Source organism: Tyto alba, unplaced genomic scaffold (assembly GCF_018691265.1).
Source record: "Tyto alba isolate M040663 unplaced genomic scaffold, T.alba_DEE_v4.0 Super-Scaffold_28, whole genome shotgun sequence".
Taxonomy (NCBI): domain Eukaryota; kingdom Metazoa; phylum Chordata; class Aves; order Strigiformes; family Tytonidae; genus Tyto; species Tyto alba.
In genome coordinates this window covers 18210124-18234508 of record NW_024881302.1, presented here as the reverse complement: position 1 = coordinate 18234508, position 24385 = coordinate 18210124, and the positions used below count along the sequence as shown (strand labels likewise).

General features: G+C 51.8%; 1 protein-coding gene across 15 annotated transcripts in view; it reads right to left on the bottom strand.

The window, feature by feature from the left end:
- Nucleotides 1–22790, bottom strand: part of CAPN15 (calpain 15) — a 60812-nt gene extending 38022 nt beyond the window's left edge. For 2 of the 15 annotated variants that reach the window (XM_042798964.1, XM_042798976.1), the window contains exons 1-11: nucleotides 22718–22790; nucleotides 16751–17151; nucleotides 16473–16659; nucleotides 13812–13852; nucleotides 11964–12109; nucleotides 9784–9925; nucleotides 9280–9395; nucleotides 8496–8688; nucleotides 7208–8387; nucleotides 5899–6218; nucleotides 129–311 (exon numbers count right to left, since the gene is read on the bottom strand). In XM_042798964.1, coding sequence (XP_042654898.1) covers nucleotides 129–311; nucleotides 5899–6074 — 359 coding nt within the window. In that variant the 5' untranslated portion in view covers nucleotides 6075–6218; nucleotides 7208–8387; nucleotides 8496–8688; ... (5 more) ...; nucleotides 16751–17151; nucleotides 22718–22790. Of the gene's footprint in view, nucleotides 1–128; nucleotides 312–5898; nucleotides 6219–7207; nucleotides 8388–8495; nucleotides 8689–9279; nucleotides 9396–9783; nucleotides 9926–11963; nucleotides 12110–13206; nucleotides 13260–13811; nucleotides 13977–16472; nucleotides 16660–16750; nucleotides 17152–22717 lie in introns of those variants that run through there. The other 13 variants (XM_042798966.1, XM_042798970.1, XM_042798967.1 and 10 more) reach the window with 13 other exon arrangements.
- Nucleotides 22791–24385: the final 1595 nt, after the last annotated feature.

Genomic DNA, 24385 nt, shown 5'->3' with positions numbered 1-24385 from the left:
TCCTGCACAATGTTAGATGGATGGGCTTCTGGCTCCCACCCTAGCTCTTTCGCATGACCCTGGGAGAAGAAGAAAGAATCCCCCCACACACACATACATACATTTTTCTACATTTTCTCCTTCCTTACAGCAGCTCAGCCAGGCTCCTGAGCTTCCTGCTGTCATCACATCCATCCATCAGCTCCGTCCAGAGGACTGAGACCACTTCACAGCTCCATGTGTGACAACTCTCAGGGGGGCCATGAAACACTAGACCAAGTTCCTGCCTCTGAAGCCAAAAAAAGTCAAGGGAGCAATGCAGAAGTGTTGATCTGGGAAAAAAAACAACAAACCTCTCTGCTCTGGCTCTTCTTACTATTTCCTGCTCTTATAAAAAAACTCCAAAAATTCACCACCTTCCAATCCCTCTCCCACCCCACCCCCAACATACCTGCATCTGGAAACACACTTGCTCCAAATAGAGCACCAAAGGGCTTTACCAGGCCCTCTGACCAGATGTTGCCACCACACAGAGTACAAGAGGCCGGTTTCCTTCCCAGCAAAATCACAAATGCAGAATCTCTTCCCAAAAGAGATGAAGGGGACGGGATCACGGATCTATGCACAGTCAAAGCTGGATGCTAACTTCCTTCATGCAGTGCAGCATCCTGAGAGCACCAAAGCAAAATTACCCAGTACTTGCACTTGGAGAAGTACCTGAACCTACCTCCCTGGAGCTCAGCTACTGCAGGCAGGAGCACCCCAAAACCAGGTAAAGGTGCTGCTTTCCCTTCTTAAGGTTGGCACTATCGAAGGGACAGGTCCACCATGCTCTCTGTGCTGTGCCAGCAGCACTCCAGGCGCGGGGTTCAGGCATTTCTGTTCAGATTTTAGCCAACCCTGCTGCGTAAGATGAGGACACGTGCTCCAGTTGACTCTGACCTGGCTTTTACCCTCTCTTTGGAGAGGATAAGCAAGCAGCATAGCTCTCTTAGCTGCACTTGTGGAAAATTAGGATGGGGAAGGTTGTGGGGCAGACAGGGAGCAAAGGGAGAGCTTGTTCGGGTACCTGTTGAGAATTTCAGTCTCCACTACTCTGCGCCAGCTCTTCATGGCTCCAGAGCTACAAATAACCTCAATTTAAACAACTAAGAGGCTTTGTGAGCGAGCAGACTGCTGGAGCAGCCTGCATGGAAAGTGGCTGGGCAGGACCAGAAGCCTCAGGTGGATGAAACAGCATACCATGCCGCTAACTCCTTGGCACTGCACGCTTTCTTGAGCAAGACACTATCCCAGCTGCCACGCGCTCTGGTGAGAACTGGCAAACAAACAGTTACAAGCCCAATGTTCCCATCAAGCAGGTATCCACAACAACCTGCAGCATCCTTACCCCACCAAATCCCAGCTCAACTTTGATGCCACGACAACTTCCAGAGGGAGCACAACCCGCACAGGGACGCATCCGCCTCACTGCAGCACCTGGGGAACACGAGCTCCACTCCGGTGTGATGAACAGGCATGTCCTGAGTATCAGAGCTGATGTTAGTACCCTGGAGGTTTGGAAGAATGGTCTTTTTTTCCCCTCCTCATCCCTCCTCTGTGGATATCAGAGCAGAGCAGGTTTTGGTTATCCCCAGCTTTTCCATAGCCACATGTCTCTCCTCTTTGCACAAACGCTTGGGAGGGGACTTGAACCAGCTGGACGCCAAAAGTCCCTTCCAACCTCAACCAGTCTGTGATGCTTACAAGGCGCAAAATCAACTCTCTGAGCACATCCAAATCTAAGCAGGTTGCTGATAAAAAACCAGGGAACTGTGTCTGCCCCAACCCCAGATCCGTCAGGGTAACTGCACCCCAAAGAGCACGGATGCCGGCCCGCCGAGGCTGTCAGACCTCCTGAGGTGTGATGACAGAAAACAAGCAGAGAAACCCTGCCGAGTCACCTGATGCTTTACGAGTAGTTTTTCTTCCTGGACATCTCACTTTTCCACAGAGCTTTGGTTCCTCCAACAAAAACCCCACATCCTCCAGACACCAGTTCTGCATATGCTGCACTCGGAGGTGAAGTGCCACAAGGCAGGACGGTGGGCAGGAGCTGCACACAACCGCATTCCCCCTCCACGGGGCTCCCTGCCACTCGTCAGTGTGCCAGTGTCCTGTTATTAACATCTCCACCAGCCTCAAGACGGCTCAAAGCCCCTGAGACAAGACTGCATGATGCTACCCAGTTCTGACTTGCTGCTTTTCACACGTTTAAGCCACGGGGTTCACAAACATGATGGTTACAGATGCCTTGCTCTGGGTTTTTCCTCCAGAAGTAAGTGGTGCTTTTGGGAAGCAGGGGGGTGGTACAGAAAGTGGCCCTCCACCAGCTGCCAACAACAAAAGCAGGTTTCTTCACTTTCTTCTAAAAGCAGAGGTATTTATGTATTTTTAGCATTAAAAAAAAAAAAGACTGTTCCTCCCTCCATAGTCATTGAGGACCAAAGGTATTTCATTCTGACGAGGCTTTTATATAAAAATACAAAGCCTCTGCAGAACACTGTGGGAAACCCCAGAAAAAGCATATTCTCTGGAAGAGGAAGGAGCTAAAAGAGCTTCAGCCAAACTGAGTGGTAGGCAGAGACACTTAACGTTGCAAGATCTGTGCAGTTGAATCTTTCCCCAAAAAACCTCTCCTGAACAGAGCAAACCCGAGCAGTTCTCAGAAGGACCCCATTGTCCCTCTTTACAAATCCTGGGGAATGACAACTAGGTGACCACTAGAAACACCATCTGGGAGACAGTTCAGTGCCCTGGCTCTCTCCTAACATCTTTCAGATGTGGAAGGATGCACACTGGAGAGGTGTCACCGCCACTGCCAGCAGCAGCAGGAGAAGCCACCACGAGCCCACGGATCCCAAACGGTTCAACTGCAGCAGCCACAGCGACAGAGCCACGTCCTGCTGCCAGCACCCGGGCTTGTGGCACTGCACCTTACTGCTCCCACCTTCGTGAAGGGTTTGGCACATCAAGAAGCTCGGCCATGATGGGTCTGCAGGCTCAGCTGAATGCTCTCATCCAGCAAAAGCCCAGGTCAAACACCTTTAAGCACACGAGCAAGGAGGAGCCCAAGGGGACTTGTAACTAAGTCAGAATTTGTCTGGCTACGCACGGTTACCAGAGATGTATTTAAAACCAGCATCTTTGACCTAAGCAGAGATTTCAGCAATAAGATCCCTCTAACTAACATGCGTATAACACTCGGTACCTCTAGCCTTTAAGTAGCTATGTCCTCCTAGAGCGCCGGGGAAGGCAGGGACATGCTCCTGTTTAAAAGGTGGGTCACTGACACATAGAAAGAGACTGTGCAGCCTTGTCCAGAAGAGACCAGGGACTAAAAATCTGGATGTCACAAATCTACTACTTCTACCGTTAAGGCCCCCTTTTTCTTCTTTCTCCTGTCCACCTGTCTTCAGCAGACAGGGAACTCCAGACCACCAGCCTCACCTAGGCAACCGGAGACAACGCAGCTTCCTCACAGCTTCTAAAAATCTTGAAAGCCAAACAGCACTGATTTCTTCCCTTTTCCCACCCCACTTTGGGGAAAGCCTCCCCCAGTTCTCCCACCAAGTAGAGACTGAAGTCATACGTGAAGTACTTGTGTCCCTGTCTTCCTGCCGAGGAAGGTCTGCGTTCATCCCTGTGACAAACCAGAGCAGGCTTAGCTCCACCCGGCTGTAGAGCAGCCAAAGCATTATCAGCCTTGCAGGTAGGGACAGAAAATCAGCATGAAAAGCGAAGTCTATACCAGAACTCCTGTCCAGACTCAAATTGACTCCCCAGTACTCCATTTCCTTCCTGTACCACAGGACTCCAGGGACAAGGACATTCAGAGGCAGGAATACCTACCCTGACTTGTTCTGTTGACTTACTTAACTTTGTAAAGGAATATATGTATCTGTTTCTCTCTAGAAACCAATCATCCGCTGCTTCTTCACCCTGATGTTTCACCCATCTCGCCATGGGAACCGCAGGTACTTTGATGTCTGACAGCCTGGCTGATCTCATCAGGTTTTTTGAACCCACTTCCATAATCACCGCCTAAAGCGAGTTCTTCCCACGCAACTCACTGCTCCGTGAATCATGGCCAGTGATTTTCCTGTCTCCAGGAACCATGCAGCACTTAGCCAGGATGAGTTCTCTTCTCCCTTTAGCAGGGGAAATACATAATTATCAGAAAAAACACTCTTGTCCTAACAGGACACTGGCTTTATCTGCACCGAGACCGGCAGTTCCTGTTCTTGCCCCAACATCCGCTCCACCACGAAGGCTGGTTGTTCAGGAAATTTATTTCCATGTGTCAAGATTTCACCTAGTTTCTCAAGCTCCTCCAAGCTACAGACTTTGAATCAGGAGCTGTCTCAGCTGGCATACACAAGGCTGCAGAGACACGGCCTTTTCAGTGCCCAGGGCCAGCTTTGTACTGGAAGCTCCTAAATCTCGGTGCTGGCTATGCATGGGCGTACTGGAGGGATTCATCTGTGAGCCGGTGACACCTTCCCCACCTCTTCAAGGCAACAGAGGAAAAAACAGCAGTCCAGAAGGAATAATCCTGCAGGAAGGACCCAGCTCTGTTCACAGGATCCCTCTAAACCAGAGGGGACAAACCTACACAGTCAGATCACCGACCAGAACTGTGGGCGAGCCACAAAAGTTGGTACACACAGCAGATGCTGGGAACTGCACAAAATAGCCTTTTTAAAGGTCTCTTGGGCATTGCTAGGAACTCAAGCCCATAACTGAGATGACAGTTAATTGGTTTCACACTGTTACCAGCTCAACAAGGAAACCCAAGACAGGGCTACGAAGGAGCAAAGCGTGAGGTTGCTTGCCTCGGAGTCTCCCAGTGTCGTGCACCAGACACCGTGAAGCACATTCTGGGACTCACAGCAGAAGAAAGGCAAGAAAACAAGGACTACACAACAGATACTACATGACCATCACAGCAAGTGCCTCCAGTGGAAAGCCACAACAGCTATGGGACACTCACAAGCAAGCAGCTATTCCTAAAAGACTAGCGGCTCCAAACAGACTCAAGCAAGTACAAACACCCAACCAGGCTGGAATCTACACAAAGCAGGCGTTAGGCAAAGGCTCAAATATTATTAGCACAAAACACGGCAGCCTCTGTAGCCAAGCCCCCGGACAGAGGATTTTTAAGATGCTTTTGACATACCTCTCAGCCTGTCAGAGACTGAATGCAGGACACCAGCCCTCCAACATGAAGAAAAATTCCTCACTGCAAGTGGCTGATGGGGAAGGGGCAGAGGCAATGACTGAGGGACACATTTGAGGTGCTGATTTCATCGAGGAGGGATAGAAGTTGAGGGTTGGAAACACTGAGCTCTTTTTCAGAGCAATTCTGTTTTGGTGCGTTTCATTTCCTTGAATCTGGTGTTCAAAAACATTTCACTGCTTTTGCATGAAAACAGCTTTGCCTGCTCTTTGGAATTCAGAAGTTCTTGCTACTTATCACCACCCAACCTGTAGTCACAATACTCCATCTGTGATACCTACAGTGTAGTTGGGAGGTCAGAAAGAAGAGGAGCCACAAGAACATGGCAAACTTGTTAAATGAACTGAGATCCCATTCCCAGGCAGCCACCTTTACAATTTAGATGAGTGAGGAGGAGCTGGGATGGGTCCTGCAGCCTATTCTGCAGAAGACATCAGCAGCCCTGTAAAAAGGACATGGCTTGGCATCACTCAAATTGGGGGAAATTTGGCTCTAGCTTTCACGAGGAATTGAACTGAGCCTCTGGAGACGAAACGACGTGACACCCAAGAGGATGCAAAGCAACTTATCTCCCAAATGCACCGCCCCGGATTCAAGCTGAGAGGTAAGCAGGTAAGCAGGCTCCTTCCCCTCCTCCTTACCTTCGCACCCGGTGGTGTAAATGCTGATGCTGCCGTGTTATAAGGGCACTTTCCCAAACAGGGCCACTGTGACGACTACTATACCAGCTCACGGCTGGGTGCCCCGGGTAGGGTGTGCTAGTGAAGCCATGGTCCGACTCCGTCTCTGCGGCCAGCGATGAGGCAGAGCTCCCCATGGTTCCCCCCTACCCAGGCCACGCTGAGATTTATCCTAGGTTAGGTCCAAGCCAGTGGCACGGGCAGTTCGGGTGGAATAGGCGAGGCGCTGCGGCATGGGCTGCTGTAAAGATCCCAACACACTGGAGAAAGGAAGGTCGGTTCTGATCAAGAGTTGAAGAAAAAAAAACAAAACAAAACAAAACAAAACCAAAAAAAAAAAAAAAAAGGAAGGGGGAAAAAAAAGGAAAGAGAAAGAGAGAAAGATAAGGTATGATTTAAGCAACAACCCTTCAGTTTTAGAAGCCTATTAATGCATGCTCTGACCCGGATCCCCGTCCCAGCACTCACTGGGATGGGAAAGACCATTTCACTGACTCCAGCTTTTGCTGCCTGGAGATGAAGAGTACAGGGGCTCGAGAAGAGCTCTCCACAGTTAAGCACCAGGAGTTCCCAGGCACAGGAAAGCAGCCTGACTAGGGAGGAAGGCACACCAGAGCCCAGAGAAAGCCCTTGCTGCCATGGTAAAGCAGCAGCAAAGGGGGCAAGCAAGCCTCACTTAGAGCCCAAACCAGCAGCCCTTGGGAATCACACACACAAAAAGGTTATTCTGAAAGCTCTGGGCTCTGACTGGCACACAAAGTTTTTAGTTATGTGAGCTAGGAGGAGTAGGACTTAATGGCTTGTAGGCAGTGAGGAGATTTTATTTTTTCGGTATGTAAAATAAAATATTCCTCTTTTCCTGTTCCCTACTAACATGGCAGTAAAGCTGAAAACGGACAGACTGGGTATTTGCACAAGTATGTTTTCTGTGACTATTTCACCCAGTGCAGTGAAATACTTTCAGCTCAAGCCAATTTTCAGCTGATACTGAGCATGCCCCTACGCACAGAAGCAGGCTGGGAGCTTTGACTGTTCTTCCTTTTCTCCCTCTCTCTTTCCTACTTTTCAGAATTTATTCTTTGAGCATCTTCACAGTTAAACTACAGAAACATTTCACGACCTCTAGCATTCAAAAGATGTTTAAACATACACATGTCTCTCCTTAAAGGAAAAAGGCACAGCAATCTGGATATGTGTCAGGAGGAAAGGATCAAGAGAACATTTAACAGAGCAAAAAAGAAGAAATGAGGAAGAAATAAAAATTACCCACCAGGATTTATAGAGATGAATGAACCATAGAAAGACCTTTGCGAAGAAACTACTTTGTGCCATAAAAAGGCTGAAACAAAGACTCCTAAAATACAGTTTTTCAATCCCAGGACTGATCTAAGGGATCAAGAAAGGACTTGATAGATAACAGACTCTTGAATGCAGCAGCTCAAGGAACAGGTGCAGTTTTGCTACGAGCTTAATACCAGAATGTGCCTGCATTAGGCCATTAGCTGGAGAATGTTAACTGCTCTGTCATGGTCTCTTCCCTGTAAATTGCAAAGCCTGGACTAACAAAATAAAACTGGGAACAAAAAAAAGCCCCAGAACACAATTTTCCCGACCTCGATTTCCTCGTTTTAACTGCTCTCCCTAACTGCTGTGCATCAGCTAACACATCTCCACGCTTTGCTTCCCGCTACCTGCTCAACAGCAAGATTTCACTGAGTTTCATAGATCCACCCAAAGTGGATCCCTGGAGCTTCCCCTCTCATTTCCTGCTATCCAAGCAGTTAATTTGTCACAAATCCGAACTTCTGGCTAAATGAAAGCCATGTGATGTGAGGGGACGAGTATTTCCAAGGATCTTCAGCTCAAGTCTAACTGGAGGCACCAGCTGTCCCCCACGTGCGGCGTCTCTGGCTTTTCTGACGCGTCCCTCGACGGCTCCCCCATCCCGAGCGCCGTACGTGCTCCAGCCGCCAGGCTGCCCAGCGGCAGCAAAGCCGTGGGGACGCAACTAAGAGACCTGCTAGGAGAACAGAGACCGTCTCTCACCTCAAGACTGAGGTTCTACCATGATAAAGTAAATAAAGGCAAGATGGGTAGAAACACAGTCCTGTACAGTTCACCGTAGGCTGAGTGAAACAGAAGGCAAGATGCTCAAGTCAGTCAATAGCCTTTTCCCCCACCTCGAGCCCAGCTAAACTGCCAAATAAAGCAATTCCACAGGCTGGTTTGAGACCACTTCCTCAGCTGACTCTCAAGCTGGAAAAGCAGAGCAACCCTTTGCTTCCTCCTCCTACACACAGAAACGCCAGTTTTAGCTCACCACAGCAGGCGAGAGACATGCCTGCTGCCCGCATCACTGCTGGCTCCCAACGTGTTGCTTGTGTCTTGGCCTGTCCTCCTCTGCCAGGTCTGCACCAGGGAGTCTGAGCAGGCAGCTCGAAGCAAGCACTCTGCAGGGAAAGATGAGGCTGAGAGTCCTGCTTTAAAGCAGTGCGGTAAAACCCCACGGTGGGTGGAGCTGAGGAGAGGAAGGGAGCTATAAATAGGTGGAGGATAACCTAGCTAAGTCGTAGTTATCTCCAAGGCTGCCTGGTCTAAGTGGGCTGCTTGGCTGCGAGCGCTGCATGAAATCGGATTTCTCCAGGCAAAGCAGTAAATCCTTTTCTTCAGGGTCACCCCTCACGCCAGGTGAGAGCAGCCAATAAACAATATTTAGTGGGGAACGCTGGCCCAAGGAGGGAGAGGGTGAACCTGTTGGAAAACAGGAGGAGTGGCAGCATTACAGCTCAACGCATACATGTATGTGCTCGCCATGCTGAGCCAGAAAACACCTTTGGCCAACGCTAAGCAAGAAGTAAAGGTGAGAATGAAAACTACATTCTAGCAAGGGAAGGGGTCAATTAAAGAAGCCTACAAAGAAGAAAGCCCCTCTGGAAGCACTCAGCCTTATTTTTGAGGAACTTCTCCCACTGGGCAGGGCGATGCCCCAGGAGATGCCCTGCAGGCACATCGCCAGTGCTGAGCAGGGGAGCAAACTGCCAAGAGCTCCTCTGCTTTGGCAGGAGGGAGCAAGATATTCCTCCTCATTAACAAAGCCCTGCTTCCACCTATCTAATCAGGAGAGGAAGCGACAATGTGAACAGATTGAAGTGTCTTGAGGAGGTTGGATCTCGCTCATGGAAATTAACAGTTAAGCACCTTAGCAAGATGCTGAGTTTGGATTTTGTTTTTTTTGCCCCTCACAGCTGCAATAATTACCGGTTTCAACTGACTCTGTTTAACTGCTCCCAAAATAAAACCAGATTTGAGCTTTCCACCCCCAAGCCACTCGCACCCACTTACCCTGATCCGTTGTACGTGATGCAGACCCTTCCTCTAATTGCCCCACCAGCACCCTGGGCAGCAGGCACTCACACCAAGTTCAGGATGGCAAAGCTTTCCCATGGAGGTTCCTCCTGCTGCTGGGACAGCAGAGCAGTCACCCGGATGCTTCCAGATAAGCCCTATTCCTCACCACCAGACAGCAGTGCTGACCCTTCGGGCCCCAGCTCTTCTGTCACACCACCCAAAGCAAAGCAGGCAGGAAGGGTGGGGATCTGGGTCTGCCCAACCCCCTTTCCTTCCCTCCGGCTTCAAAACAGGTTTTGGCTCCGAAGAGAGCAAAAAAAGAAAAAAAGGGAACTAGCCCACATGTTTCAACGTATCTAGGAAGCTGCAGGATCAACTTTTCCTAGAGCCCTTCTAGGATGAGCCCCAAGCCCTTCCCTTTGACACGCAGCAGGAAGAAGAGACAGAGGTCCCTGGAGCTGCTCCAGCATGTGAAGGAAACCAGTGAGACAGACTCACCCCAGTTGGTCCCACGTGCAGAAGCCCCTCCTTGTGATGGGATACCCCACACACTCCTTTTCTTATTCATTTATTCATCCATGCAGCACAAGCCAGCTCAGCTTCTGCCTCAGTTTTCCAACCTCTCTTGGTTCTCGGCCTCCTGTAGTCAGGGACAAGAACTTCATCACTTCATTAATTCCTGCACTCTCCCAACCTATAAATAAAGTCACCTTTGAGCTACTCCCTTGCTCCAGAGAAGATGCAGGAATGAAAACACAGCCACCTCACACACTGGACTGCTCTTGTCTGAGGTGCTGGGCCAGCAGCAGGCACACCATGTACCTGGGGGAAAAACATCCCTCAAAGCTGTGCCCAGGGGAAGCCACATAGCAGGAGGTTTTCTTCAAGGACTGAAGCTGCAGAACAGCAGCCCTTCTCCTCCCTCTGCTGTGTGAACTCCCCTGGCTGGGGGCTGGCTAAAAAGGGCTGGGACCTGGAACCACCCTCAACAGCAGAGGAGAAGCTCTCTACTCTCGCTCACACGCAACCTGCACTTGCAGGGAGAAACAAGGGTTCCTGAAGAGCTTTGAACGTCCAGTCCCCACACGCTGCCCTGGCAGGAGCAGGCTCCTCTCTGGGGACTGCAGGATGTGATTCGCACATTCTAAACACAAAGTAGTTCAGGAGCAGACGAGTGCAGCTGGAGGAATGCGACTGACTTGGGGCATCAAGTCGGAGGAAACCACTTCATACATCGTGAAGACATGGCCAACTCTTGGACCTCTACCAGTCTTGCCACCACACACAGCAGGAGATCTCCTCACCTACCACCGAAGCAGTCATATGCTCACAGGGTCTGGAGTAAGCAGGGAAGAGTGCGCAGGGGTGGGTAAGGTACACAGCACAAGACAAGTCAGCATAAGGTTATAAAGTCACAGAGCAGGTCAGGAATGGGATAACTAAAGAAGGATGCAGAGCAGAGGCCTCATGGTATGTCATGCCAACCAACCAAGGAAAAGAAGCTCAAGTATTTGTGTGCATGGCAAGTGATACACAGCTGGGCTTCCAGCTCCACAAGGCAGAGTGGCAGAACCTGAGGATGTGCAAAGCCAGGTACCAGCACCAAGCAGGGCATGACTTATATTCACCAGGCTCAGATGGCCCTGATAAAGGAAGCAACCCCAAGGGACGAAGGGTTAACAATCTTTCTTCTTCCACAAGGCCAGGGGGGAAAATAGAAGACAAGCAACAAGACATCCACCTCAGTCAGACGTGGTACAGATTGACATCCAAGATGCTAATCACCAGCCCAATGAGCGCTCTAAGGCTCAAGTGCAGCAAGAGCTCCTGTGATCACCTGTGGGACCCCTGTTGCAAAGCAGCCAAGCAAACTGGAATGCTCCGTGCTGAGCAAGTGTCTTGCACAAAGCTGTTGTCTTGGTGACACGAAACGAAGTTTTGCTGCTCTTTATCCCTGCCCTCACCTGCCAAGGCAGCCTGAGTGCTGCAGTCCTGGCAGAAAATTAAGGAGCGAACAAGTTCCAGTTCTGTGCAAAGCTCTGGCAGGGAGGGGTGGGAAGGTGTCTCCAAGGACAGACTGAGGCATAGGTACAACAGGAAGGATGGGCCGGCGGTCGGCACACCCAGCTGGGACATAGGAGGCTTTTTCAGCCCTCATGCTCTTGCACAGAGCTTCCCGTGTGACTCGGGGCACAGTCCTGTGTCTCAGAAAGCACTGCCTTTACCTCCCAAGGCCAAGAAGTCTTCAGGTTTGAAGGGCACTAGGATGACAGGCAGTGCACAAGCACCGCAAATGGAAGGACAAGGAAAATGTGAAGGGTGAAATGTACCCACCCAAACGGTTGTTATGGGGCAGCAGGGCTGAGCGAAGAGAGATGAGACAGATGTTCTGGCCTTGGAGGAAATCTAGGGGATTGGACACTGCAAACTTTCCAAATCACGGTGAGCAACAAGATTGGTACACTGCTTGAGGAGGTATCATTAGATGAACTTAGCTGCCTGGGAACAGATTTGCAGACGGGCTGTTAATGAGGTAGCAAGATAATTTAACCCGGAGTTCTAGACCAGCACAGAATAGGACCTCACGCTTCATGCTACGTTTTAGCAAAGTCCAGAGCAGCAGCACATATTTTTGGCCACGGATATTAACATGCAAAGGCAAGCTTGAGGATCTTTACCTTCTTTCAGCTGCCTTGAAACTGGTTCTGGCTCAACTTTAACACAGAAGAAACACATACGCAGCAGCTGAGTTGGGCAGAGCTGCATTTAATGCCCAGTACTGACTCTTCATAAGTATGCAGGAAGAGTTAGAGGTGTCCAAAGCCTGAAGCGAAAGATTGATAGGAAAAGTAGATTTACTGTAGAGCCAGCTTAGCCACAAAGCAACTAGAGTCAACATCTGAAAAAAGTTTCCTCTTCTCCCTTGCACAGGACACTGTAAACCAGTGATTGATTATCCAGTGAGCTACTGGAAATTTATCACGGTCATTTTGCAAGGGGGTATTATACAGATTTGGAAAGGCAATCAACATCTTAATTACATGCTACAGGGAGAAAAAGAGGGAGAAGTAGTGGACAAGAATGTTTCTTCAAAATAAGGGTTAACTTCAAATCCTATCTCCTTTGATAACTGAAGAGCAGGAAAGTCCTTTTCTGAATAACCATGAAAATGACAACAAAGGCACTGCCAGGTTTGAATGTACACATTTAAAAAAAAAACAAAAAAACAAACAAACAACAATACAACAACAAAAAAAAAACATACAAACAACCCACAACCAAATCTCTAAAACCCTAGTGCTCTATTAAGTCAATTAACATTGCTTCAATGAAGTGCAACAAGCCGCTTGTATCCTCCAGTTTACTAGCCAATTGTGGCTGACTTTTGAGCGCAGTGTTAACAAAAGCGTGTGTGGGCTGGCATGGTTTGTCTCATTAGCAACATTGCGGTAATGCCACAGAAAGAAAGACAAGGGGAAGAAACAAAACAAGACAAGCCACAGCATCCAATCTGGGGAAGCTTTACCAGCAGATCTAATTTCCAGATCTTTTCTTCCCCTTATTTATAATCCTTGTAGCAGAGTCCTGTCATCCTACTCAGCCCACAGACTGCCCCAGCTACAAAACATGCCAGGCTGAAAAATCACCTCGACAGACTGCCTGCTGAGACCAGTTGTATTATAAAAACAGGAAGCTTTTACTTGCCTGCTACCAATACACTACAGATTTAATGGGAAGTAGCATAAGCAGGGATGCTTTGCAGGAAGCACACACACACACGGGACTCTTGCCAGGAAAAATGCATCTTGAGTAACACATGTGCTCTTAGTTTCCTCTTTTTTTTTTTTTTTTCAGAAAGGTTTAACTACACTCTGGGTTACCCAGCAGCAATAAAACATTTTTTTCCCCTTTCTCACTTACAGCAGAGTGTTGATTAGTAAACAGCAGATCTTCCTGTCTGAGGCTGTGCCAGCCTGTGCAGAACAGAACTGTTGTTATTGCACATTCACAGCTAGAGATAAACACGAATAAGAGCCATGAGTAAGAGCCAGGCACTGGCTCTTCGATACATTGCTTTATCAGGTTTACCTTGATTCAACTGTTTCTGACAACATCTCTCCCTCTTGAGGGGGCAAGATGGCACAAGTAGCAAGGACAAACATTTAAAAAGTGACAGTAGCGCAAAAAGTGCTCTTCTGTACTCGCTAACATTCACAAACTGTGCAGCTCAGAACTCCACCTGCACTTAAAACACCCAAAAGCACAACATGAAAATAAATGGCCTCAGCAAAACCAAGCTCTCAAAAAGAAGCCATAGAAAAACAAAGTAGCTTTCAACACATTTCTCAGGACAAATCTGCATTGAGAGCCATGGCTGGTGCAGGACATAAAGGTTACAGAGAACCAGGGAAGGAAAAAAATTTGCAAGTCATCTCTCATCTGCAAGACGACACTCTGCAATGGCACAAGTACAATAAGCCAGCCCAGGAAAACTGGATACTGGAAGTCTGAGGAGGGTTTCTAACCTTTCCAAAAGCAGATCTCCGGACCAGCTGCTCCAGAAGCACTGGGGAAAAAAAGCACAGAGTTAGTTCCAACAATTAGTTCCTGGACAAGAGCATGACCTGCACGAGACGGCTGTTTTCAGCAGTAGGGGACTGGACTTGATGACCCATGAAGTTCCTCCCAATCACTCAGCGAGCTGAATTCATAGAAGGATATAGATGCCCAGGCATAGCACAAACATGAGGTCATACCCAAAAGGACGTCAGGGATTGTATCTTCAGATCATGCTAAGCTGACAGATAAGCAGATGAAGGGCTGGCCACTGCAGAAGGGAGGGGAAGAGAGTTGCAGCAAGAAGTGGAGTCTCACAACCAGTGAAAACCCAGGGCATGGGCTTGGAAAGCAAAGTCTCAGAATCAGGAGGTGGAGGAGATGTCTCTGGAGCACACCATCCCCCCCACACTCCAACCACAGCTTTAATTCTGACACAGATTGGACAGATGGTAAATATGTGATTCATCCGAGCCACATCCAGCAGCATCCATTGCTAGACACAGCTCCCAGCCGTCACCTCACTGCCCTGTCCAGAATCACAAGGGCTCTTTTCACAGGGGCAGCAGTACCTGGGTGCCATTTGTACACAATTTGGACTTTTCCCGGCTTCAACTGGACACCATGTCCCAGTTTCCAACCAACTGGCCTAGATTTAAACCACCATGTCTCTGGCTGTGCCTGAGGCAAGTGCAGAGGTAGGACACACCTGACAGACCACAGTGGCATTTAACATTCCCATCAGAAAAAAACGGGAGATAAAAGCATAAGCATCGCTGAGAACTGCCACAACAGGCTGCCACCTTCTCCGCGAGCACAGGGGGAACCAGGAGAGCACAGGGGAGGTGGGACAGGGAGAGTGAAAGGGCAAGAAGGTAGCTCCTCTTCCAGCACAGCTCAGTTCGATAATCTAATGGAGAAGCATCACATTACTGTTCACCCCTCTCCACCTCCAGATTATACCTGTACTCTGCCCTGGGCCATCCTGAAAAACACATGAATCCTTCTGCATGCTGATGTCATAGCCATGCCATTATTTCTGTTAGGAGATGATGCCATAATTGAAATTATATGGCAGGAATAACACCTGGTACAACTGAAGTGACAGAGATATAACAGTGCCTGACACCACTATGATACTCCCCTTTCCTCACCAGCATTTCTACACCAGATTTCTGCCTCCGTCCCAAGCAGCCCCTCCTCAGCTGCACCAATACAGCTGAAACTGTAGGATGTGTTCAATTACACAGTGCCTTAAGCAATATTTGCCCATGAGAATAGTTATTTGAACAAATATAATGATCACATGAGGAAAACGCTGTACTCCAAGATGAAAGGGCTGAAACATAATGCAGATGCTTTGAGTAAGAAGCTACAGCAAAGCCAGCCCTAACAGGCCATCCAGCATCCCACCCTGCGCAGCGACGGAGCTGGCCTCTTAACCAAGACCAGCTGGCTGCATCCTGAACGCACGTTAACCCACACAAGGCAGATGGAGAGGAGATCACGTTACAGGAGTCACTCTCAAATGCCTTGCAAGAAGCATCCAGCTGCCTTAGTTTCATGTGGTGCTACAGACCCCCCAACCTTCCCCCCGGCAGGCTCTGCTTGCTGAAGCGGCCTGCACGGCAAGGTCAGGCAACGGGAACAAGGGCTTTGCACACCTGCAGTAGCGTTCACAAAACACTCCAAGGCTGCCTCAAAACTGATCCAAGAGCAGGAACGTTACTTCACCCCTCCCACAGTTGAGAGCTAGCCGCGGCGCAGAGCTCAGCCGACACCAGCCGGGCGACAGTCACCGCGCAAAGACCGGAGTGCTCATGGCCTGGTTTCAGCCCACCCCAAACTGTGAGAGATTCCCGCAGACCTTCTGCTGAGGCTGGACACCAAAGCCACACGGAGACTCCAGCTAGCCCATAAGCATCCAGGCAGACCAGATCAGCCAACACATCGCACGCTCGAGTCCATTCGATTAATCCAAAACCTTGGCTTGGATAAGGCCACATCAACCTGACTCATTTAAACACAACAAAACGTCATCAGACGCTCTCCTGCAGTAGACACTGCAGAGTATCCCGAAGGTACAAGCTCTGACTGGCTTCCCACCACCTTGTCCTGTCTCTGCAGAGCAGACTCCGAATCGTCAGGCTGAAAGCAGCCCAGCCACGTAAGGTACAACACAGTCATCTCTCTGTCCCAGCCCTCGGCTGGGAACTGCCATGGCACTGTGGTTACTGCAGGCAGTGCAATGCAGAGTTTCTTAGATTATTTCCCTGCCTTTGCACTGCCTCATACGCACCCTGGCACAGTCATGCAGTTTCCACAGCTTAAGATTGCAAGGTCCTGGAAGACTTCACAATTTCTCTTCCACTCACAGTTTCTTCTTCACCATGAGAAAACCAGGGGATGCCAGTATCCCCACCCATAAGAGCACATGGCCTTCACACAGACAGCAAGAAGAGCAGAACACTCAAAGAAGGAGTCAAAACAAGGAAGAAAGACAAGAATGAGAGGCGTAGGAATCAAGCAGCAGGGTAACCGTGCTTACAAACCAAAGGAGAAAAGGTCTGTTTCCTTTCAGCCCCTCCCAGCCCAGCCCAGAGCCAACTGCAGCCATAAAAGCCTCTCACCCAACACGGTTTCTGCTCTGCAGGTCCGATGCCCAGCTGGTGTGAAGTCAGCCTGGTGTCCCTGGAATCGAACGGCTGCTGTTGGCACCAGCTGAGCAGCCCAGTTGGAGGAGCATGCTAGATGGTCTCTGCCCGGAGCCGCCAGCAGCACACCGAGCCTGCTAGGAGGAGCGGCTGCTGCAGCAAGCTGGTGAACAGAGAGGAAAGAAAGGCACGTAAGAATAAACGGCTGCTGAGACCCCGGGCTGATCAGCATCGCACCAGCACACGCAACCAACCTCACATTTTAGGTCACTCAATTGGCATTCACTTGAACTACAGCTCTCAGAAGGGTTTGTGCTTCCCAGGGCATCCGGCTGGCGACGGGCTGGAGCTCAGTCCCACCTGGAGACAGGAACCAGTCTGCTTTTGGGTCGACTCAGATTCTTCACTCGTGGTTTCAGGACCTTTGGCGGTGACTTTATAGTTCCATTCCCATCACTGGCCTTACTCTCTCTGACAGCAGTGGCTGCTTAGCATTCTGGTGAGAGCTGTTGTCGTACCAGGTAATGCAACACCTCACGAGCACCGCGGGAGCTTAACGATAAGGATTCTGGACAGCTCTCGACAATTAGCAACAGGGCAGGATCTCCCAAGGGGTCTGGATGTGAACGCAGCGATGTCTGGAGGGGCACGCTGCCTGAATGTTCAAATACAGAAACAGATGTTAATTACTCCACATGGCCAGGACATCGTTAGCAGTTAACATCTACTGAAAATTCAAAAGTACAAATTCCTCTGATTATGTCAAATGTGCCCATCCCACCCCAGAAGGCATGACATTTGAATAGTTGCCTTGGCAAATCTCCCTCCCCCCAAGACATCTCCCCTTCTCCCTTCATATTCTCTGCTCTCAAAACAACCTACTTTAATGACATTCATACTTCGTGAAAGTGCTATCTCCTTTGGGACAGGCTTTTATCAGACGGAGGCAACAAGAACCCTTGTCCATAACTGTTTGACTCACCAGCACACTCTCACTTTCTCTATTTTACATCGGGGAGGGAGCAAAAAAGCAAATAAGGGTTCAGCCAGGACAATGTTATCACTGAGCCCCTCTGGGAGCTCGACAGAAGCACGCAAGAGCAACAGACCCAGTTCTGCCCCCACCACTTTGCCCACTCTCCCTACAGCCACACCATCAGGTGCAGCACCATGCCCCTGGGGTAGGTTACGGTGAATTCACAAAGAGTTTTTCTCTTCCAGCGCTGTGCACCACTGAGACTTCCAGGCAGTGGGGAAAAGATGACCTGTGGTGAACACCTGGACATGTGCTGCTAGTGGAATCAAACCAGCAAATGGAGACTGTTATGGAGCAGGCAAGAGGCACCACTCGGGGACCAGTAAAAAGTAAATAAGGGACTGATTAAGGTTCAAGAGGACCACCCTGATCCTTTCAGTCCAAGGGTCTGTGCAGCCCTGGCTACATCAGGAATGCCAGGCCCACTGCATCTTCAAGGCTCTCGACAGTCAAGCTGCTCCCGCTCACTGGAAAGGCTTAAGACTTACAAGAGCTAAAGAGAAAGTGAGACAAACGCCAGAGGACAGAGTACCCCACAAATGCCTACATCAGTCTATGTGACACCATGTCATTTTTCTTGCAGGAGACGTGTTCGCATGCACATGAGCTAGGAAGAGAAACCGCTTAACATCCAGAAGCTTAAAATAAAGCCTTTTGGCTGTGCTGAAATTCCAAGGACTGCCCGAGCTCTGCCTGCTGGCCTGATTCTGGCAGGACCAATATGGACAGGCTGGAGAGCAAGACCCTGACTACATCAGTGCTGCAGCCTCTCTGGAGAGTAGAGCTGCCACAGCAGGGAGCATACAGCACCCAAAGACCTTCGTGCCACGTTCCTACTTCCACCGACCAGCACAAATGCAGGGGAGTTAACTTGTTACCCAGCAAAACTGTCTGAGAATTAACTTCTCTGCAAACCGTTTTGTTACAGGAGCAGAAGGACCTTCTGCTGTCAGGGGAACGCAACACAGTGCAAGCTGGGAAGCTGCCTGTGATTTCCTCAGTAAACCAAAATCATCTGGGCTGGCGCTGGGAACAAGATGCCCAAAGAGAAACTTCGTTGCTGCAGGAAGCGCCACGTTAGAAATGCAGCTGGGCGGTGTCACCGGAGGGGGAAGACAGCTTTTTGTAAGGTCTTGGTCTCTATTTTGCTGAAGTGAATGTGCACTGATAACCCTGCAGCTTTGGTAAGGGCTGCTAATCCCAGGGCTGGGGCGAGAGGCCAGCTTGGCCTCTCTGAGACGGTGCAACCACCACCCGCCTCTAATGCTGATGCTCTTCAGGCCCACAGCACTGAGTGCGTGCCCTGGCTCACTACAAAAGGGGCTGCACTGCAGGAACTGAAAAGCTATTTCTTTTTTTGTGAACACACATTAGAGTTTATACCATTGGCAAAGTGAAGAGGCATGCATTTCTAGAGGAACAGAGATACGGTTCCAATACTGTTTTTAATGTGCGAGCCTAAATCTCGACTTCAGTTTTTAGAAATCAAACTTGATCATCTCAAGCTGGCAAAAATAGCCCTGTGTTCCCTCAAGTTATTTTCTTTTCAACTAGGCAGGGTACAGCACAATAGGAAATATCAGCAGTAATGTACTCAACCTCCAGAAACCCAAAGGGCCAATTCTAGCAACCCACGGCAGCTTTTTAATCCTCCCTGATCTATTTGCCGGAGTTAGACTGAAAATCATGCTGCCCCCAAGCCATTCAGCAAACTCCATGTCCTGCTAATTACATCAATATAAATGTATTATCTTGGCTGTCAAAAATTGGCTGCCTGAACAGGACGACGCTCTGCAATGTAAATGCAGGAAAACAATTGCTCTTTCTGCTGGTGACACATTTCTTTGGATGTTATTCCCCTTCCAGGACTCCCGCTTCTCCCTTCTGCCCAGGCACCAGAGCAGCAGCGTTTTTTTTTTCAGAGCAAGAGGAAACGGCACACTGAACCCCTCATCTTTTAAATGACAGACCATGACCAAATTTGGGGAACATCACAGGCATTTCCTATCAACCAACCTGAGAGCTGCCAAAGCACGGGAAAGCGAGCTGTAAAGGCAAGAGTTAAATGTTTCTCGTGCGCAGACAACAGCCCTTCTGCCTCCCTTGGCTTCCTCAGCTGCCATTGCTAAATGCAAGGCAAGCGACAACACCCCAAATAGCATTGACAGCCCAACAGAAATTTGGTAGTAGCCTGCTCCTCCCTGGCCGGCTCGGTGACGGTGGCCTGGAAAGGGCTGCATAGTTAGGCAGGGTCTAACAGCAGCCAGCAAGGTTGAGGCAAACGCAGGCAGATCCAGGAGGCTTCTGGGGAGCAGACAGGCAGCACGTCTCGTTCTGAGTGGGTTTATGACGGAAAAAGAGGAGGAAGCCACTGACTCACCTGTCCCACCCGTGTAAGGAGCTTTCCCAAGGCTGCACGGTATATGACCTTTCTCAGAGCCCCGAGTTCCAGCAAATTGGCTGTTCACAAGTTTCCTCCCAGCACTGCATGCCAGGAGAGAGCCGTCTCGGCAGGACAGCAGGCTCTGACACACGCTTTCCAAATCAGGCTCCTCTCTCCCTGCCCCTGGGTCTGACCACTGGCAGCCACAGCGCTTTGCTCCAGTCTTCCCCCCCCCCCCCCCCCCCCCGTTTCATAAGGGCCCTTCACTTGGAGATACGCCCCAGGATACATTCCTTCCCGGGCCCCTCTGCTCACAGAAAGGGTCAGAACAAACCCAGGAGCGAACAAAAGCCTGGCTTCAGACAAAGTGGGATAACGGGAGGAAAAAAGCGTTTCTCCCACTTGCATCTCACCTGAGAGCAGATGATGTCCCCGCCAGCACAGCCGCGTCCGCGCGCGCTGGCCCGAGGACTGCCTGGGTCTCTCTCTAGGTCTCACATGCAACGGCTGCAAACGTGGCAAGCTCCCACAAAACCTCCGCGATGGCAGAAAGCAGCATATTTCCCCCAAGATCAAGCCCATCACGCTCAGGTGGCAGAGGCAACATCAGGGCCCAGGTCATTCCCCCCTGCAAAGTATTCGGAGCAAAGATAATGGGTGTCCCATAGACAGCCCACAAGAGCGGCGGGGTAATCAGTGCATCTCACGAGGGCATCCAGGCTGCTCCACGGGGTCACCCAGTCCTTCCGCTACTGCGAGACAGCTCCGAGGCCGGGCAGGACACCCAACCTTTTTTATGTGCAACTTTAGCAGTTTTGGTTTGGTTTCCAATATTTATTCCGATTCAAAAGGCATTATACCTGCCCCATGCCTCGGGTTCCCTTAGGGGCCAAGTCATCAGACTCAAGGAGGCTGCTGTCTTTCCTGCCAAAGCAATATGGCTTAGCAAACACAGCAAGTCACATCCAACCTTCAAAGGCCTCTCCAGCCCTCCAACCCCACCCGGGGAAGGGAGCGATGTTGGGTCTTGCCTCCTGCCTTCAACTGTTAAAGCCTTGGACACAAACAGAAGCTGATGCAACTTTGAACTCTTTAATATCCCCACATCCATCAAATCATGGTAATTTGAATCATGCCTCTCTGACACGTTACGCTACCGCAGCTCGTTCCTCAGGCAGTGCTCAGTCCTGCTCTGGTTCACTCACGGGCACAAGGCAGTCTGTTCAGCAGCGAGTCTCAAGAAATGGCCATGCCAAAGCCACTGGCAGACTCACAGCGTTGCAGTGGGCCAGTCTGCCACTGGGATGCCCTCCCACCACAGGTCTGCCCCAGTTTAGGAGAGGCGGCAGCTCGCACAGAGCACAGCCACGACGCGCGAGTCCCTGTGAGTCCCAGGCGACAATGTGCAAAGTACGGCAAGATCTCTGCGTTCAATCAACAAGGGCTAGAGCCTGGGATCTGCAGCCTATCTCCATCAGCCAGCAGCTGTGGTCTGCACTGCTCATCTCCACCTTGGCATCTCCTGGTCTCCATTACCTCCTGACCGACCCGCAGCAGCGCAGCACTGTCCGTGCATGAACGCCCCAGGCCACGTACAGCAAGCATTTCTCAGATAACCTTCTGTCCGACCATGAAAAACCACCCATCCGCATCCTGGGCCCGAAGGCCTACAGAGCACTGAGCACCGGCTGAGATTCCGATCTGAAAAAACGCTTGGAGGAAACAGGACGACATTTCAAACGCAACATGCACATTATTCGTTCTCCCCCAACAGTTCACCAGATGACCACCCCAAAACATTTGTTTCTTGATGCTTGGGAGAGAAGGGACGTACCCCAGAAGCAGGCGCAGGGAGGGGAAAGGAGAGCTGCTCAGAAAATGGAGAGGCTAGCCAGCATACAGAGCCTTTTCCATCCACTGTAACAGACTTCTGCATCCAGGATCTGGAGGCTGACGTGCAGTAAAATCCAGGGGTCTTGATGAGGCATCGGGGCCCAAACAGCCTTAGGATGCCCGAAGACCCAAGCGTAAGAGCCAGTCAACTGATTCTAAAGGGCAAACTTGCAAATGCTTTAGAAACTCTGCACAAAACCCTCCTTAGCCCTCAGCAGACAAGCTTCTAGCCTGGAGGTTAGAGTGCAGACCTGAAGGACACGCGTCCCTGCTTTTTTCGGGGGGTTCGGCGGCGGTCCCGCCTGGGAGCTGGCACTCAGCCGTGCCGTGCCCGTTCGCTGCCCTAAGCCAGGCTTACCTGCCTGAGAGGAAAACGGGGAGGTTTGCTCTCCCTGGCCTGAGAGCAGAGCGCGCTGCAAGGGCTGGGCGCAGGCAGCTGAGGCTGAGGCACCGCAGCGCAGGGATTCACGAAGCTGCCCCTCCTCTCCCCCCCGCACTCTCCAGGTCGCTAAACCCCGCTCTCGGGGCGCGCAGCCGGGCTGAGGTACGGAGGAGGGCAGCCGCAGCCCTCGGGTCACCTCACAAGACCCCGCCTAAGGCTCCCCAACAGCCGCAGACCCCCGAGGCGGGATCCCCGGCTCCCTCCAGCAGCGGGACACCGACACCCCCCCCCCACCTCCGCCGGGGTCCAGGCCCGGCTCCCGCCGCCCCCCGCCGGGCTCGGGCCCGCGGGCAACAGGTGGTGCGGGGCGGCCCGGGGCCCAGCCGGAGGCTCCGGCCGGGAGAGCTCCATCCCGGCAGCGCCGGTGGGAGCGGCGGCCCGCGGGGCTGCGGCGGGAGGCCCCGGGCGGCCCGTTCCCGCCTCCCCCGCGCTGCCAGAGATCCCCGCCACCCCCTGCCGCCGCTTACCTGGGGGTGGAGGCGGCCGCGCTGGCTGCTCGCGTCCCCCTCCCGCCCCACACTTTCCCCCCCGGGCAGAGCAACTTCCACCCCCTCCCGCCCGCCCGCCCGCCCGCCGCGGCGCCCGGCCGCTCCGCCGGCGCCTTCCTCCCGCTCCGCCGCCGGCCCGGCCTGCCCCGGGAGTCCCCGAGCCCGCCCTTACGCCGCCGCCGTGGCGTAGCGCCCCATCCCGGCCTCCGGGCGCTACGGCGCGGAAACAGCGCAGAGGCCGTCGTGAATAGCACGGGGGGACTACAAACCCCGAGGGACACCGCGCGGAGGAAGCGGAAAGCGGTGACCGAGCGGGGCGCGCCGGGAGCGGTGGTTCGGAAGCCGGGAGCGATTATTCGGGGTCCCGGAGCGGTGGGTCGGGATCCCGGAGCGGTGGGTCGGAAGCCCCGCGACGTTCGAGTGGCCGGCAGGAGTGGGGGAGAGCGGCGGCGAGGCGCGGCCTTGAGCGGGGAGGACTACATCTCCCAGGGTGCTTTGCGGCCGCCGGGGGAGAGCGCCGCCCCCGGCGCGGAGGTCCGGCCCGAAGGCGGCGCTGCTCGCCGGGGCCTTGAGGAGAGCGGGAGGCTTGCGCGGGCCCGAGATCGCGGACGAAAAACAGTTTTTTTGGAGGGGGTGTGTGTGTGTTTGGTTTTTTTCTTTGTCTTTTTCTTGAGGTATGTGAGCCCCTGAAGCGTGTCCCGGCGGCGCGGGGCATCCACTGTCCCGGGGCAAGCAGCAGCGTTAGGAGATGGAGCATCAGGGCTCGGGCGTTCCCAGCACGGAGATCAGAAGCCCGGGGCTGAGCAAAGCCGGGCTTCCCAGCCCTCCCCGCCAGCCCTGCCGCCTTGGAAGGAGCCTAATTACAGCTCTTAATAACCGGGCGGCACATGAAGCAAACCCGAAAGTTGCCTCAGCCCTCCAGGCCATGTGCAAGCCGTACTTCGGCTTCGAAAAGCGAGGAGCTGTGCCAGCGGGGTGGTGGCAAGGACGGGTGTGCCACACCTGGCCCTCCCAAAAAGCTCTCCCCCCTGCAGACTGCAGCCCTGGGGGGCTGCGGCACCAGCGCTCGCGGTGCCGCCGCGCTGCCAGGCCCCTGCAGGTTCCATCCACCTTCCAACCCACAGCCCCTCGCCTGGAATCCGCAGACGTCCCCACCCAGCCCCCAGCCAGTCTCACCTGTTTCCGAAGAACCTTCCAAGTCTCCCACCCCCCAGAGATGAGAAATGGGAGCAGGTCCTGCAGCGCCTGCTGAGCGCGGGGGGGCAAGGGGTGCTCCCCTCCCCGAGTCACGAGTGAAAATGGGGAGGGGGATTCCCAGGTGCGAATCGGCCAACGCGCTGCAGCACCCACACTCATGTGAAATAAATAGTCGTTGCTCCAGCAAAAGCAGCGTTGCTCATGCCACCGTACTTCGAGGGGGGAGTAACGGTTGCTAAATGAAAATAGACAGCTCTTTAATAGGAGAAATGTTATCTTTAGGCCGTTGTATTCCCCGCAAAGGGGACCCGAGGCTTTCTGAGTGGGCACTTGAGGCGAGCTGTGATAGTTTGGGAGATCTGTCAGGCTTCTGTAAAGATGATGCAGGCACCAGAAGCCAAGTGGATAGCTTTTGCTTCTGTTCATCTCTCTGTAAGATGTAACTGCTAG